A 16,444-nucleotide genomic window follows, 5' to 3' on the forward strand; every position below is an offset into this window, starting at 1 on the left:
AAAGAGTCTGTTTGTGATTCTTTATGCAGGGATTGTGCAATAATGCTTTACTAAGAAAAGTACTTACTTCTAACAGGGTGCTGCTGAGCCTGGCAGTAAGAAGGTCCAACTTATGTGTGCAGGTATTAAATAATCTTGGTCTTCTGTTTACTGTTAAAACAGTTGAACTGAAAATATGCTGAGATATTTGTGGTCAAATTATGGTTCTGTCCTTATCCTTGTTTTTACAGATCCTTACCTAGCAGGGAACTAGTGAAAGGGAAACAAGGGAATCACCCAGAGTTGGAAAAGGGATAGAGATCAAGGTGCACTCACAGGCTGATGGTTTGTAGCTTCTTTGTGAATACCTGCTACTCTTCCAGCTCAAGCAAATTTAGAGCAGACTTCTATCAGCTTTACCTCATTTCAGACTGGAACACAGGAAGGGATTGCCTGGCTTAATACCCATGTAATCGAGGCATGGCATGAAGTGATATAAAGCTGCCTTTGCATTCTCAGTCTGAGCAGTTTTGTGTGCTCTTTGGCTGTAGTAGCCTTCATAGACTTCTTTAGAGAATTGCTGGTATTTTTTTTTTTTGTATTTATTAAAATAATGCATTACAATATTATGATTCATACCTTTCACAGCATACACCAATATCCTCTGCTATGCAGAAAGGAGGAGGTGCTGTCTCATTGTACTCAAAATCTTTTATTCAGGATAGTTTAAGACATCAGTAATTGCTTGTCAGGGAGTGGCTGAAGATGGAATGCAAAATTCAAACACTGAAAAAGAAAATACAAGAATTCAATGTGAGTCCAAAATGACAAGGTCAGACTCAGATGAGGAATTTTCCATATCCTGGTTGATGTGAAGGTTGGATTAGCTTCTCACAGAAAAAGGTGCTAGCTGTATAATTGACTTGGAGGCTGGAAACTGGATGATCTTTAAGGTCCCTTCCAACTGAAACCATTCTGTGATTCTGTGACTTAGGTATACATGTTTGACCTTGAAAGGTTTTTTTACTTACTGTTTGTGAAGCATTCAGAAATATAATGGGTAATCATCCTTGACAATTACCTCATTTCATTAACCCTTATTTTAAAAAATTCCACCTTTTAGCATGTCTGGTGTCTAGGAAATCATATTTTAAAATGATTGAGCTGAAGCAGTGGATTTCTTTTACAGTTAGTTCCGGACACAGTTAACAGTTCTCTGGTAGTAGATAAGCTAAATGGAGCATCTTACAATATTAGAACCAGGGGCACTTAAAACTAGCATGAGTCAGCTGAAAATGGATAAAAATAGTCCCCCCACAATGGGTAGTGAACTTGTGGAACTTGTCACAGAAAGATCTGGAGGCAGACACAATCAGCAGGGGCAGAAATTGCTTAGGATAGTCCATTGGCAGTTGGTCATTCCATGGATCCTAGAAGTACTAAGCAGAAAAGTCCTCTTTAAAGGCCTGGGTACGATGATTCTGGGTACTGGAAGAGTTCAAGAGGAATGGTTTACAAAGAGGGGCAGGTTGTGTGTCTCTCCTAACCACAGTTGTCTTTTGCCACTGTGAGAGATGAATACTGGGGTGGATGTACCACTGTTCTAATGAAATAGGGCATTTCTTTTGGTTTTGTTTTTATAAAGTTCCACTAGAGTAATTCAGAATCTCTTCTGGAAGATGGCAAAAAAGCAGTGAAATAAGTGTTGTCTAAATAATCAGAGACATTTGAAATACATCTCATCAGTTAAAAATAATAATTACATCACTGCTGTGTTCCAAATTGCACCTCAATTCATTTATTACAATACTGGTTAATTTTTTCAAATGGGCAGTCATACTGAAGAAAGGCATTGGATTAGATAATTTATAACATAATTCCTTTAGCTGTCTGTTGTTTGCAGATTGTTTGTTCTTTTTTTCCTCTTTTGTTCTGGGCTGTTCATTGTGACACTGATCATTTTCTTGACAGTAGCTTATGTATGTTTTAAATATAAAATAGAAACAGTCTGAATAAACAGTGGAAAATGTACAATTCCTGCAAAACTGACTGTAGAAGTAAAGTAAGATTCTGTTCCCACTCTAGAGAGTTTTGTCCTTGATTTCTTTGGAAAAGAAAGATTGGACTCTATTATTAAAGCACTGCATGGACAAGCACTCCAGGCACAGTTAATTAAATATTGGTTGTATTTAAGTCAGTATAATGTATTTTTATCACTTCTCCTCCAGTTTGGTATCTTTTTAAAAACTTATTTTGTTTTTATATATACTACTTTTAAGTTTTCTGTTTTGCTTTAATGAAGCCATCTCTGTAAACAGATTGCTGGAAGGAATAGGAAGTTTTATCCAAACATGGCATTTCTCATGAGTAGCTTATCAAAACCTTGTTTATGACTTTTACCAAGGCTTGACTTGCAACACTAAGAGGTGATCCACATTCAGACCTTAAGGATATGGTAATAAACATCCATCCTAACCCTCTCCAGAGATCTGGGAGAATACATCAAAAAGAGGCTTATCTTCCTCTCTTGAAAAACAGCATATGAAATGCTTAATAAATAGAACTTTATTCTAGGGGGATAGGAAAAGGAGAACTGACACATAAAGGAGATAATATGCAATAACCAATTACTCTTTGCTAAAGTACAGCCATAACTATTTACAGATATCCCTGATTTCTTAGGAGGACAGCTGCTATGAGCACTGTTCTCTGCCTTCTGCCGGAGCTCTGCTTTTAAAAATCTATTTGTTTGGCCAAGGATGAGTGTAGGAGAAGGGCAGCCAAGGAATCTAAACAAATACATAGCCAACATATGCATAAATAAGCCAGCAAATCTTCTTCAGTACCTTTTAAATATTACTGCCCTTTTTGGTTTTTTTTGCGTTCATGAGGCCTCACCTACACTCCAAGGTAAAGCCTGTCTGATAAAAATGTCAATAGTCCTGGAGGTCATTGACCACTGGTTATCTGTACCTCAATAAAAAACACTGTCCATGTAAAACTGGAATGTTGTGAAATAAATATCAGACCAGACTTAAGCTGGACATTGCCCAGATAGCAAGATATTAATGCATGATATAATATCATAAGATCAATAAGTGTTGAAAAACTGTGAAACAAAATTGAAAAGCGAATAGAGAATTCCACCCTCTTCTCATCTCCAGTGACTCCATGGAGGGCTTCCTGGTGTTACTGGCCTGTTCTCTGCTGGACAAGGAGAAGCAACACTTAACAATTCAGTCCTGGGAGAGGAGAGAGCCTTTGGGGTGTGACTGGATGGACATAGGTGTTACTGCCACTGCTTTGCTCAGATTGGCTTGAAGCTGAGACCAGGCCAGAAGATGGAGAGGTTTGGCACTACCTGGGCATGTTTTTAAGAGGAGTTGCTGCAGTGCTGTCTCATAGAGTCAAGGTGTGGAGACCAGACACAGAGCACCCTGTGCCATGTGGGTGTGCTGGAGGGAGAACACTGCAGTGCTGCCCCACTCACAGATGGCATAAATCTGCTGAATCAGCAGCAGAATGTGTCATGATGACTAAACATTACCAGCTGTTAATAATATCAGTGCCATATGGGACTGCTGCAGAATCCAGGTATATGTCCTGAGGACAAAGGAAACACAGAAACTGTACAAGTCCGGTCTCCTACTTGCACTTCAAGAATTTAATCTTGGACATCAGTACCAGGACTCAATTATGGTAAACATTGGCAGTGGCCTCAGTGGCATTGAAACTGGGTAGGGGACTCTGTGCTGGACCAGCCACAGCAAATAAAGGCCAAATAACCATCATGACTCTGCACTGACCACTGGTACTTTGTTGATCTGCACTGGGGATACAGTTACTGCTCAGATAAACGCACCTTCTGGTGTTTATTTTTAAATCAGAGAAGTCTTTGAACCCAAATTCCATATCTGAGCTAGAGAAAATGTCATTCAAATGTCATTTCTGAGCCTCATCTGAAGAACAAGCTACACAGTATCCAAATGGAATGCTCAAAACTGTGGATCCAGACTTTCTGATATCCCCTGTAACTCCCCCTGCTTATGTTCACACAGTTGTGCTCCAGTTGTGTATGTTCATATAAGCCTCAGTGGTGTCATTAAGCTGATGGAGCCTCACTGAGATTAGAATCAACATGCAAACAGTTAATAAAAAGGACCGTCTTCTGAAACAGCAGAAATGGGAAGTGTGGTGAAAAGAGGGGAAAACCCAGCATTTTGAAAATCCCTGGAGTGTGACAGGCTGTTGCTCCAATGCCCTGCCCTCTGGTGCACCAGAGCCAGCTGTGGGTGCTCTGTACCAGGACATGGAGCAATGCCTGGTGCCCCCAGTTTTGGCAAATCAGTGATTCCTGTGCAAGGAGGTAGAACACATTGGTCATGTTAGAGAAACCTGAGCTGGAAAAGGTGAAACTTCCCAAGGGAAAAACAAGGGGCTGTAATTCGATGGCTTGATAAAAAGGGGAATGCTGACACAGCCTAGAGCTCCAACTGCAATAAGAATTGGATAGAATTTGAATTTTAAGGTTTTTGGAGAACTACCCAATTTGGAATGTATTTCTACTCTGAAATGAATGAAATCAAAATATATTGAAATTTTTCATGATGTGGGATTGAAATGGAGTAATTTTGGCTCGGTCAATGTGTTTCACACTTCACTTTTTGTCTTATTTTAATCTTTAAAGCAATGAGATTAATCCTTTATATCAAATTTATGTTTATAAGAGATTTGCAAGCTGAAAAAGCAAACATTGTTGCTGTGAATATAACTCCATACAATATTTCAATATTATTTTTTCCTCACTCAAAGTAAAATAATACTTTTCTTTATATCTTATTTATAGTAATAAAATAATACATTTTAATTGAATTGCATAGTGCCAGGATACTTTGACAAAACCATAATTTTTTGTTGAAAGGCTCTTTAAATGGGGAAATTATGCAGGATCTCTAGGGATGATAGAGTATCATAAAAGCTTCAGAAACAATAATATTTTATTGATTTTGTTTTGAACAAATGGTTTTACAAATCTAGTGGCAACTACAGAAAGGCTCTGTGGTCTCACACGAGCCCCATAATTATTGCAAATATCAGTGTACTCCTGGCCACAAATTAAATTTCTTTTCTATGTTCATTCTTTTTCTTCTTCTTGTCTTCTCGTTTATTTATATTTGTTATTGTCAGTACGGTTACTATGTCTGACTTCAATGAAATTGATTTTTCTTAGCTACAGGCTGTGGAGTGTCCCTGTGGTTTTTATTATAAAGCAGTTAATATGACCTATCTCAAGGAAGAATTAGGCTGATTTTGTAAATCATCTTTTTTTCTGCACAGCAGGGTCAGTAAAGCATAAGAATCTGAGTAGCCTGGGCTCAATTCTCCAGCAGCCAGAACTACATGCAGAGCTTTCACGTGTGGGTAGCCTTTTCCATGTGCTTTAAGTGAGGGTGTAAAGCATTAGGAAAATAATAATCTTTCTTGAGATCTTCCATGGAAAATAAAAATATAGGCTAAGCTCATCACATTAGAAATAAGAAGTTAACCCACAGAATAACAAAACCTCTCCCTGGTGTGACTCTCTAAGGGCCCTGAGAGCAGCCCCCCTCCGGGAGGGTTGGCTGCCGGGGCTCCGGGCTCAGCACAGGCCGTTCCCCTGGGGACCCTGGGGACCCTTGGTACTGCCAGGCAGTGCTGGGGGAGGCCAGGGCTGACCCAACCTGGCTTCCCTCCAGAGCTGCTTTAAGATGAGGTGCAGCATTTTGGCCCCTGCCTGAGCTCCAGCTCCTGTGGCAGCACAGCTCTGCCTGTGCCTGGCCATGGACCCTGTAGATCCAGACCTGCAGCCTGTTTTCCTCAGACCTGTCAGGTCACTGTGGACTTGCTTGGAGACCGGTGGGCTGTGTCTGACTCTGGCTACTGTAACCAGGCCATGCCTTCCTAAGTCACGTTCCTGACTTAAATTCAGACCTGCCTCATCACCCTGAACTTACACAGTGATCTGGCTTCCTCCTATAGCCTGACTTCCATCCCTGGCTCTGCCCTGCTCGCCTGCTCAGGCACCACAGGACAGGCCCTGCCCTGCCAGCCTGGTTGTCACCCTCAGTTTTGTCTCACCAATCCCTTGGGGAGCTGCCATCCCGCACTGGGCCCTGACAGACTCTTGCTACCGAGGATATTTTTTTTCCTGATGCCTTTGGGCTGTCTCAGCCCTGCAAGTTCTTTTACCCTCTACAGTTACCTTTCCTTCATCCTCTTCCTGATGGGAAGCATTTGAGAATTAGAAGCCAAATACTTTTGTTGGAAATTGCCCCAGCTAAATTTCTTTTTCTAATCTATTCTTGTGCTTTCTTAAAACTGAGAACTCCAAAGATGAAGACTGTGATAAGCAATTTATTTACTTGAAGATGTTACACAATTGCAAGACTGGGTTGCCACGGTGGCTGTTATTTTGTTACAGATAGCTGAGGTGGTTGGATGCTGGCTAGACAGTGGCAGGCTTTCTAGTTATCAAAGGATGAAGGATGCCATCCATCTGCTTTGCTTCTCCTGGGCACGAGTCTGATAGAGAAAGTTCTTCAGGAAAAGGGAGAATAACTGGTCCAGTGACTGGTTTGGTGAAGTCTGGTTTGTTTACTTGAGTCTTTTCTCCATCAAAACTGGGTGTAGGTCCTACAGCCTTAGGTGGAACTGGCTTTCCATCTTTATGTTCATTTTGACTTTCTCTTAGGCTATAGAAACTGATGTCCTCATCTGAAGGGGGTAGAATTTTGACCCAGCCCACTGTTTTTTCTAGGTGTGGGGAGAAAGGATCGGCTTCTGAATGGGAAGCTTGTTGATTCTGGCTGGATTTTTGAGGTGTCTGATTAGCTTCCTGTTTCTCCTCTTCAGTGGCAGGACCCTAAACAGCAAGGAATAAACATTATCTATATGGAAGCTCTTCCAAATTCTTTCAGATATGATCACCCATCACACTAAGGATCTGCTGCAATTCCAGTCTGTCAAGACCAGTTACTGAACAGAAGGTCGAAAGATAGACAGATATAAATACTTCTTGTACCAGGGGAGATGGGTGCATGAAACTTGGGTAACTACAGTTATTGCCCCTTGCATTCCCTTCGTGATTTGCAATTTCTTTGTAGAGCATTCTGAACACATTCTGTCTGATTGTCTCTATACTTACTCTATTACATTTTATCCCCCTAACAGCAGTCTGTTTGATCACAAGACAGATTTCTTCCTGATCTGGCCTTATCACTTCCTTGAAGCACATCTCTTTGCGGATAAGAAAACTTAAAAATGGGCTTTCAAATGTTCAATCCTTGTTTTGTAAAGGAGTATTACTCTTGCAATATTAACATTAGATTAAGAAATACCTGCGGACTGTAGATTTCACAGGATACTGTGACAAACTTTTCCATGCGACTGTTTACTACAGAGCCTTTGCAGAATCCAATTTGCTGGAAGAAGAAAATAGAACCATTTTTTCACATTGTAGCATTGATACTAAGCTCCTGTCTTGTAAAGCAAGTGATTATGAAAGGCTGAATAGTTATAGCTTCTAAGTGTATTTGTAGGAATAAACAGCTTGGGCAAACTTTTATTTTGGGATTGGCAATCTTACAAAGGCAGGCAGCATTTTGAAAAAGGCTTTGTGTTTGCAAAGGAGGGTTAGGTAACACAATAGTAAAAATAAGCTGGCCACTTAAGGCCAAACTACAACAGCTTGCTTATGTTCTGCTGCAGCAAAATATCCCTATGCAGGCAAGTTGTATATGGAACATAATATCATTTTCCACATAAAACCAATTTCACACCATACTAGTGAAAGAAACCATGAAAAAAAATGTTGTTTCTAGTAGTTGTGTTTGTACTGGGCTGTACATGGCTTGGATCTCAGTTAAGATGGGGCTTGAAATGTTATCTCTTGACAACATGCCCATTTAGTCTTCCAGATTCTCATAGAATTTTTTCCTTAGTTCCTAAGCGCTTTCCTTAGCTGACCTAATTGTAGTATGAATATGCTCCTTATGCGTTGTTTGTGATTTATTGTCTGTGTCTGTTGCCTTGGAATAAATTCTTAAGAGTCATTCAGTTTTGTAAGGTGATGGCTGCCTCACCTTCCTCTGGATGGTATTTTTTTTCTCTTTTCTTTGTTCAGGGATTTCTAGGTCAGAATTCAGAACTTTTACTGAAATGTTTTCTCTATTCGAAAGCAGTCTGTAGAATTGCAAGACAGGAATGAGCTACAATCCATAAAAAGATGCCTGTGGGTTTTGGTTTTTGTCTGCAAAGAGCCAAGGAGATATATACTAAGTATTCACTGAGGAATCATAGTATCTGGAAAGCAGGTGTTTATACAAGGAAAAAAAGTACTTACAGCTACTTCTGATGGAAGTGGCTCACACTTGACATCAGCAACCATGTCCTTTTTGGAGCAGGATGTCTCCTGAATTAAAAACTCTACAAAATATGCAGGACCAATGACCCACTGTAAATGAGAGGCCAGTGGCAGTCAGACCTTGTGCACATGTCAGGAAGAATGAAGAATTCTACTGACCTTGAAATAGATATGAAACTCCTAAGTCTGGAAGGAGCAGGTTCTGCTTGGGGCATTACTGTTAGTTGTGTTACAGGAGAATATTTTTTATTTGCCAGTGCTGCTGTGTTGCCTCGTCATTTTTTACTTCTTATATATGCACAATCTTAGTAACTCATGGATTAGCTATAGTTGAAATGAGTTTGGTTTTCATCATAAGTTTAGCATCCACGTAGAATTACATATCCAAATACCTTCTTCAGTGCTTTGTTGATAATTTCTGTCTGTTTTAATGAACAGAATCAGTTTACTATTTCTGAAATCAGGGTTGGAAAATGGAAGCTATGAAATAATGTATTGTAGTAATATCTGACAGTTTGAGACAAAGAAGGAAAGCTGCTTTGTTATCTATACATGATGAATTTTAGAGAGACCAGATAATACTGTGGCAAACAAACAGGGCTTAGCCATGAGATCATTAACTCTCTGTTAGTCTAAAATTAGTTTTAAACCATGCTCAAACTCATTCAGGGGATGACTGTGCTTTATTAAATAATTTCCAGTAGGGAGTCGCTAATTCATGGTGGTGAGAGAAGAAAGGGCTCACAGTGAAGCTTTCCTGAACTTTGGAAGCATGTCTTTGTCTTGAGTTTTGCATAAAGCCTTTCTATTTGCAATAAATGGAATCAAAGTCTTGACTCAAGAAGATCAGGAGAATTTTGCATAAAAGTATTCTCTCTACTATACAGATACAAAATCAAAACAGTCTGTAAGACGTAACAAATCATAGAACAGGAGGATCCACACTTCTTGAGGGCTAAAACAAGTCAGATGAGCCTTGGCTTACCTGCATTGAAGCTCTTGTGACACTGAGGACAGAGAAATAATGAGTTTGTTCACTCTCTTTGTTGAACTTGGCGAGACTTTGAATAGCAGCATCCAAATATTCGGGCTTAGTTGGACTGTCATCAGCTGGGCAGTCAGGACATACTGACCAAATATATCTGGATGGAACTTTTTATTCAAGAAAAAAATGTCATTAGAGAAGGCAGAACCATAAGAGCATGTTGATAGTGGAGGTCACTATAAATAGCCCTGCACCCCCAACCCTACCCACTTGTTCTCCACTCCCCTGGACTAACAACACATAGTTTTCATCCCTCAACAATTTTTAATCTTTATGTATTTGCAGACCCATAAAAATGTTGCAGTGGAGGCAGAGACACTGAAGGAAAAAGTTCAATCTATTGACAATGGGCTTGCTGTTTTTACTTGCCTTTCATAAACCCATAAAAATGCTTTTTGGTTCAGAGGGTAAATGCCTATATAAAGGCTCTGCTGGGTGTCCCAGAGGTTAAAATAGTTATTACTGAACTGCTCTGAGCTGCAGGACCTCACTGGCCTTATGATCACTGACTTGAGAAAATCAGGGCAGCTGAAGCTAATGGAGATAGAGTGGTGTCATAATTACAGTTAAAATTTAAAGTAATGCTATTTGGCAGAGTGTTTTTCCTTTTCTAAAGAGCGTGTTAAAAACATACCTGGTTGTAAAGTGCACTCATAAGTATTCAGATGAGAAATATTTCTTTCCTGATTAATGTAGATAATTGCTTTGCATTGACCATAAACCTGAAACAACATAAACATTTAGAAACAATTAATGCACTGATCGTGTAGTACCTAGACAGTGACTGGTTAATTTTCTTCTTGCAATCATGAAATTCTTTTCAAGACAAAAGTTTTGTTAATACTCAAATGACAATGAAGCACATTTCTAAGCATCTCCTTTAGAAATAAAAGGACAGATTATTCCCTGGTGTAATTCTGAGCTATACAGGTGCAATGCTTGTCTGCAGGGTAGCCTACACAGGGCCACTCTTCTGGCAGCTGAGAAGTGCCCAAGTGTCACAGAGTGCTTTCCCTGGCCAGGCCCCCGCCCTGGGAGCTGGGTCTATGTCTAGAACCAAGAGAGCTTAGACCTGGAGATCAGCTCAGGGTGTCTGGATCCAGTCCCCTGTCTTCTACCTTCCCCTTTCCCCTATAACCATAAGGAAAATGGAAGGAAGGACCCTAAATCGGTTTTATGGCACAGTAGGGTCACCCTTGCACACAAAAAAACTATGATTTTATGGCAGAAAAAATACTGGCCTATCCATTGTTCCTGTATATTTAAGAGCTTCTTAAATATTGCTACACATGTGATCAAGGCCTCTGAACATACATTTCTTGACACCACTGAAGCCATATTGACCACCTAGGCTTTGCACCCTTTTCCTGATGAAAACTCTGTAATGAAAAGTGAGGAGAATTCTTTTTTTTTTTTCCTAGTTTTTCATTTAAAAGCTGAAACTGATTGACCTTTGAAGCAGTCCAGGACAATGTAATCATAACTTCCTTTTTTTTCCACATGTAACTACTTTATTGTCATTCTTCATTTTATAAGGTGGGTTTTCTTTACTTGTTCAGAATCATTTTGGTCACCTGCAGCAACAGTCTTAGGCCACTTTCTGTCTTTGCAGCTTATCTTGCTGAGCTTTCCTTTTTCTCCTTCTTCAGTGCAATTTTTGCAAAGTTGTCAGAATAAAAGTGGAATTAAACTAAACCAAAAATCATATGTTATATAAAAGTGAGTTTCTTTTATTCCCTTCTTGACAGGCTGTCTTTAAAATAAACTCTTACAGGGTTGCTATAAAAAGTAAAACATTATTCTAAATAGTGTCCTAGCATGGCTATTTAGTTCAGTCTGCTTATTAGCTCTGGTTGAAAACTTTCTTTTAATTTTCATTTTCTAAAATAAATCTTAGTAGTCTATAAACTGATTAAAAGGTACAGAGTAAAACTGTGGACCTTAAAAAATGGGGTTTGATTTCTTCTGAGCTCTGTTGCCCACTAAAAATGCATGTGTAGGGATTTTGCTGTCATTAGTAGTACCTGAGTAACTCATCACATCTGAGATCAAATAGAAAAATAAAATCCTTACAGTTGAGTGAGCAGGTCTGGTGTTACAGTTCTTCCACAATTTTTTGCTGAGTACATGGCATTCAGTATCTACTACATCCAAGATGAGATAGAAGACAGAACCGGTGATCTCCTGAAAACAAGAAACAAAAGGGTCACATCCCAGTTTTGTATCAAATAAAGCAGTGACATATAAAAGGGAGAGATGGAGAAAGAGAAAACATGAAGGTGAGATGCATAGATATCCTGAAAACTGAACATTCTGTGGGACAGAAGTGGCAAATCAGCTGACATTTAGGCCCTGTTAGGACAGGCTTGGTGATGCATCAAGTCAGCTTTAGTTAAAAACCAGCCATTTAGTCAGTTTTATCCTTCTAATTCTGGTACCAACCAGAACCCAAGAATAAGGACTAAACATGGTGATGTTTTCATTGTCAACTGCATTTTGTTATCAGATTTGAATGGTAGGTTACTTTGCCTGCAATAAGAATGAGACAATAAATACTACAACTAATAAGAAACTCCTAACATGGAACGTTCCCAGTAGGAATTAGAAAGAGAAATATCTTATTTCTTAGAGTAGTGTCTTTTTCAAGTATGGATACTTTACACTTTCTGTAAAGAGGTGATGGATTGTGTTGATGCAGACAGCTCAAATATTCTTTAAGCTCTCAGAGAGTGCTCTGAGAGACCTTGCATATCCACGTAGGTGTCTCTGACTCACTTAAAGCTTCAGTCCTGTGCTTGACTTCTGAGCCTGTGATTAAGTCCAGAAACCTTTATTCAGTTCACTGCAGTACAGGGTGCACACAGCAGTTCAGGCTTAACTTTTGGGCAAACATCTTTTGATGCAAGAGGAAGGAAGGACAAAAAGTACAGCTCCACATATCCAGTGATTACACCATGTGGTGCAGGAGGATGAGATGCTGCATGGTGCAGCTCCTCATTCTGCTTCCACTGTAGATGTGGGTAAGCACCTTTGCTGCATATTTAGCAAGGATACAGCTTAGTAGGATCATGTTTTATTTATATCTTTAGTGGAAAGCTGGAAAGAGGGCAGCTGTCATTTATACATCCTAAAGAACTTAGAAGTGAGTGTTAGCTGCGTGTTTAGACTGAGATTGAGCACTTACTAAAAAGGGAGAAAAACCAAAACTGAATGAGAACAGTGTTCATTCATCCCTGACTGATTTCACTGGTTTGTGGAGAAAACATTAAATGGGGCAAGTCTTGTAGAAGTCTGGGCCAGTATCTTTGCAATTTTGGCTTTAATTTTCATTTCTGTTTAACTGTGACTAAAGAGAAGTCAATAGGGCATCTAAAGGCTGGAGTACAGCTGGCTTTTTTGGTTTTATAGTTCTTAGAAAACTGCTAGGAGGTGTGTGTTCTGGAGTTCTGAGGAGATTGAGGGATAAAAACTATTCTGAACACATACTATAGAGATCTATGGGATGGTGATTTTATGTGAGTTCTAACATATATACTTGTAATACTAAATCCTTACAATATAGAAGAGCAAAACTAATAGAAAATAAATGTAAAGAATTATTAAATTGTTTTGTTATCTTTGTCTCTAACTTCTATTGTTACATATGCAACTTCTCATGTTTTCTATGATTTCTTTTATTTTCATATCCTCTTTTTCTTTTTCTCTAAGTGTTCAGTGAAATAATCTGGTAATGTCTTGCACTGAGGTCTCAGGGTTTGCCCACACTAATCCTGAGGTTTAATTATAAGTGTCATTTTGAAGGCTGTGAAAAGATCAAAAGCTATTTTGACAAAGAGTGGTGCTGAGGTTCAGCAGCACTGTGCACAGTGGCACGGCAGTATCCCCACACCTGGCTGCACAGACCCTTCTGTGGAAGGAACTAATCATAATTTTCTGTTTACATACAAGGTATCTAAATACCATGCTGATATGTCTCCTTAATATAATAGGTAATGTAGCTTGAATCAGTAAACAGAAAGTAAGACCTGTTAAGAAGTAATTACTGTTTGCTGAAAATGTGATTTTGAGTAATGCAGCATTTGGTACAAGCTTGTAACCTTAAATATATCCTCTGTGAGAGAAAAACACCACTATGACTATCCTGCATGAAGAAGAAATAGCCAAGAAAAATACATATCTTTAAGGAATCCAATTGCTGGAACTGGTGACTTGAGCTTTCAAGTTGGTTGTTAAGGTATTTGGAGGCAAAAGCACACACACACCTCATTAAAGAAATGATCTTATCATTTGTGTTTGGTGTTAGATGGGTTTCCTGAGTCATGAATGTTGATTGTAAAGCTTGGTGACCTTGGAAACACTACATGCAACCAGGACAGAGCAGATGTATTTCTTGTTGCCTGTAGCTCTCTTGTATAATATCAGCTCTATATAAGCAGATGAGGTTATTATAAAATCTGCACATCTTTTGGTCTACCTGCTTCTGTATGTATCACACTCCACTGGGGAAAGGATAATTTGGGGCTTATTTAGAGCTCAGCAGATCACTGAAGGTTTAATCATCCTTATTTTAATTTTCATTAGAAGACCGTTATGCAAAGGCCTTTTGATATCTGCTTAGTATTGAATAAAAACTTCTATGTCTTTTCTGCATTGCCAAAAAGATCCTTTCCTCAGCACTGCTGGTGCCAGGCTGCAATATGTGCTGGGCAGCCTGGGAGCCAGAGGAAATGCAGCAGCAGGGTGACCTGGTGCAAGAGAAAGAAATGAAATATTTTGGCATGTTTTGTAATTTTGGTTAAGTGCCTGTCAGTGGAGTTAATCGTGAGTATCTTGTATGAAAGGAAGCTCTGTCCTACTTGCATATAAGTTCATAGCAGATGGCTCATTAGTTTCAATTAGAGCAAAACTCAACCACAGGTTGCTTAAGGGCAGAATTGAATTTGAAGTAACTTTGAAAATGTTTTTATCCTCAGTACTGGTTAAGAAGTGGGAGGAAGGACCACTGACTGGTAAAAATCCTGAGGATTTCTTTAGATTTTTGAGAGGAGTAGGAGGTGGCATAAGGCTGTTACTGTCTGTGAACCCCCCTGACATGGCAGACTGATCCTTAGGTACTCAGTTGCAGCAGCAGCAAAAATCAGATAAAGGGCTGAGATTGTCTGGTTTGTTATTGCAATGTCTTGAAACACCTTATTTGCAGGATAAGAGCATATTAGATGAAAAAAATAAGAAAGAATAAAAGTAAATTAAGCCCCCAATGAACAAAGGGTGCTTGCTCTAAAGCAGTAAGTTAAGTCTCTAGGAAATTAAGTGACAGACCAAATCACATACAAGGACCAAAATTCTCCTGTGCTGAGATATGCTTGGCACAGCTGAAGGAAGAGGCATGGAGATGAATGATTTAAAACATGTCTGCACTCTGGGGTGGTCATAGCAGGGGGCTCTAATTATTATCAGTAGGAAATAGCCTGAGCAGGGGGGTCTGAGTACCAAACTGCATGACTGGTGATGTGGCTTCTGGGCCAGCTCAGAGGCAGCACATGTGGGAAAATTCTGAAGAGCTGTGATCCAGCTGCTTATTGGGCACATTCTGTCACCTGAGCAAAGCAACATGGAGAACTCAGTGCACAGCCCAGCACAGTGGGCATCTTTAGCTGTGAGATCTCAGGTTGCTGGAGGCCACAGCGTGTCTGCAGAAAGCATGTCCTTGTAAGGGCAGCAGGAAGGAGTGTCATATCCCTGCCGGTACAGATCTTTAAACATCTGGCAACGAGCCTGATTTTCATTAAGACTTCAGAACTCGGCCTTTTAGATAAGCTTATGGGAAGTGAGTAGGCATTGCAGGGAATGTTAGTAGCATGCTTCCACAGTGCATTATCTGTTGTGGGCCTTGTGAACTCATTTCAGGCTGTCCCTAGCTAGATCCAGTAGATTCAGATATTGTAACACAAAATAGTGATGAATTAAGCACACATAGAGAAATAAGATACTTGAGGAAATGTGAGTGATATTCCATTGGTAGTTGCAGTGTATTTTTTCAGTTGAACTGGTTTCAGATTTCTTCTGGAGAGTGAGTCATCTTTTAGAGCTCTATAAAGGAATTCCATGGTCCCAAGCGGGATGTGTTTACACCTGTTAGTGCTTACATCTTTTGTGCAAAACACACGATGACTTAACAGCCTTTGCACTCCAACTGCTCAAGGCAGTGGAAAGAAGGTGTAAAATGAAATTAAATCAGAGTAGTGGTGTTTCATATCAAATTTGAACTGATGCCTGGAGCTATTCCAGGGGCAGGCAGCAGAGAGCCATGACTGAGATTTGCTCTCTAATTGCCCACAGTGGTGATGAAACTGTTTCTAGTCATGTGTGCATAAAGTTGACATGGCCTCTGGAGTCCTGTGAATGGAACTTTACGTTTGCCTTTTAAAATATTTCTTAATTCAAATAGATATTTCTAAGCAATAGTGATAGACACAGGGCTCTCCATGGGAGAAACAGCTTCAGAGCAAGAGGGTAACTTACCTGAGGTTGTTCTCGAACGCTGGAAATTCGGTAGAGGCTGAGTATGTAGCCCTCTGCTCGGTCAGCATTGATCTGGCGAAGAGCCAGGTCTGCAGCCTCCTCTACTGCGGTGTCATCACAGCGGGGGGAGAGCAGCGCGGCCGCTGCTCCGCGGGCAGGAGGGGCGGCAGCGCAGGAACAAAGCGCCTGGATGCCAAAGAGCACCGGAACGAGCCAAACCATTCTGCTCAGAAAGCCGGTGCAGCAGATCAGAATGGTCAGTCAGGATGGTGGGGCTGAGACCTGAGTGAAACCCCACACTTCTGTAGTGGAGCCAAATCTCTTTATAAACTTTGCCTCCTTTTTATTACACACTGACCATCACCTTTAAGCCTACAGCTGCAACAGCAAACACTAAGTCAATGATTACAAGGTTTTGCAGAAGTGTTGTCACTTTCTCTGAGACCAGACAGCACTTTCTCCTTTTGGCTTTCCATCTCCAATTCAGACTTCACTGG

At 40.0% G+C, this 16,444-nt stretch overlaps 2 protein-coding genes across 5 annotated transcripts in view; one reads left to right on the forward strand and one right to left on the reverse strand.

The window, feature by feature from the left end:
* Positions 1-16,444, forward strand: part of LOC127468401 (uncharacterized) — a 132,932-nt gene that overhangs the window by 46,198 nt on the left and 70,290 nt on the right. The window contains exons 4-5 of one of the 4 annotated variants that reach the window (XR_007903555.1): positions 30-122; positions 3,144-6,625. The exons of 2 other annotated variants lie outside the window; for them this stretch is intronic. The gene's annotated coding sequence lies outside the window, so the exon portion shown is untranslated. Of the gene's footprint in view, positions 1-29; positions 6,626-16,444 lie in introns of those variants that run through there. One more of the 4 variants, XR_007903554.1, reaches the window with a different exon arrangement.
* On the reverse strand, positions 6,353-16,288 carry FETUB (fetuin B). Its single transcript, XM_051781511.1, has 7 exons — positions 15,948-16,288; positions 11,499-11,609; positions 10,060-10,147; positions 9,366-9,532; positions 8,360-8,470; positions 7,356-7,439; positions 6,353-6,880 (listed from the first exon to the last, which is right to left on the reverse strand). Exons 1-7 carry the CDS (start codon positions 16,167-16,169, stop codon positions 6,464-6,466), a joined length of 1,200 nt encoding a protein of 399 aa, XP_051637471.1. The 5' UTR covers positions 16,170-16,288; the 3' UTR covers positions 6,353-6,463.

This window comes from Manacus candei, unplaced genomic scaffold (assembly GCF_025592945.1).
Source record: "Manacus candei isolate 608988 ecotype Guabito, Panama unplaced genomic scaffold, ASM2559294v1 h1tg000015l, whole genome shotgun sequence".
NCBI classification, from domain to species: Eukaryota; Metazoa; Chordata; class Aves; order Passeriformes; family Pipridae; genus Manacus; species Manacus candei.

What these genes read in the sequence shown, in the direction of transcription:
- FETUB (XM_051781511.1), bottom strand. Translation starts at nt 16,169, where the DNA reads ATGGTTTGGCTCGTTCCGGTGCTCTTTGGCATCCAGGCGCTTTGTTCC. An exon ending in GCGTTCGAGAACAACCTCAG is followed by an intron (nt 11,610 to 15,947) that starts GTAAGTTACCCT and finishes TCTTGTTTTCAG; the next exon opens with GAGATCACCGGTTCTGTCTT. An exon ending in GTGAAATCTACAGTCCGCAG is followed by an intron (nt 6,881 to 7,355) that starts GTATTTCTTAAT and finishes CTTGCTGTTTAG; the next exon opens with GGTCCTGCCACTGAAGAGGA.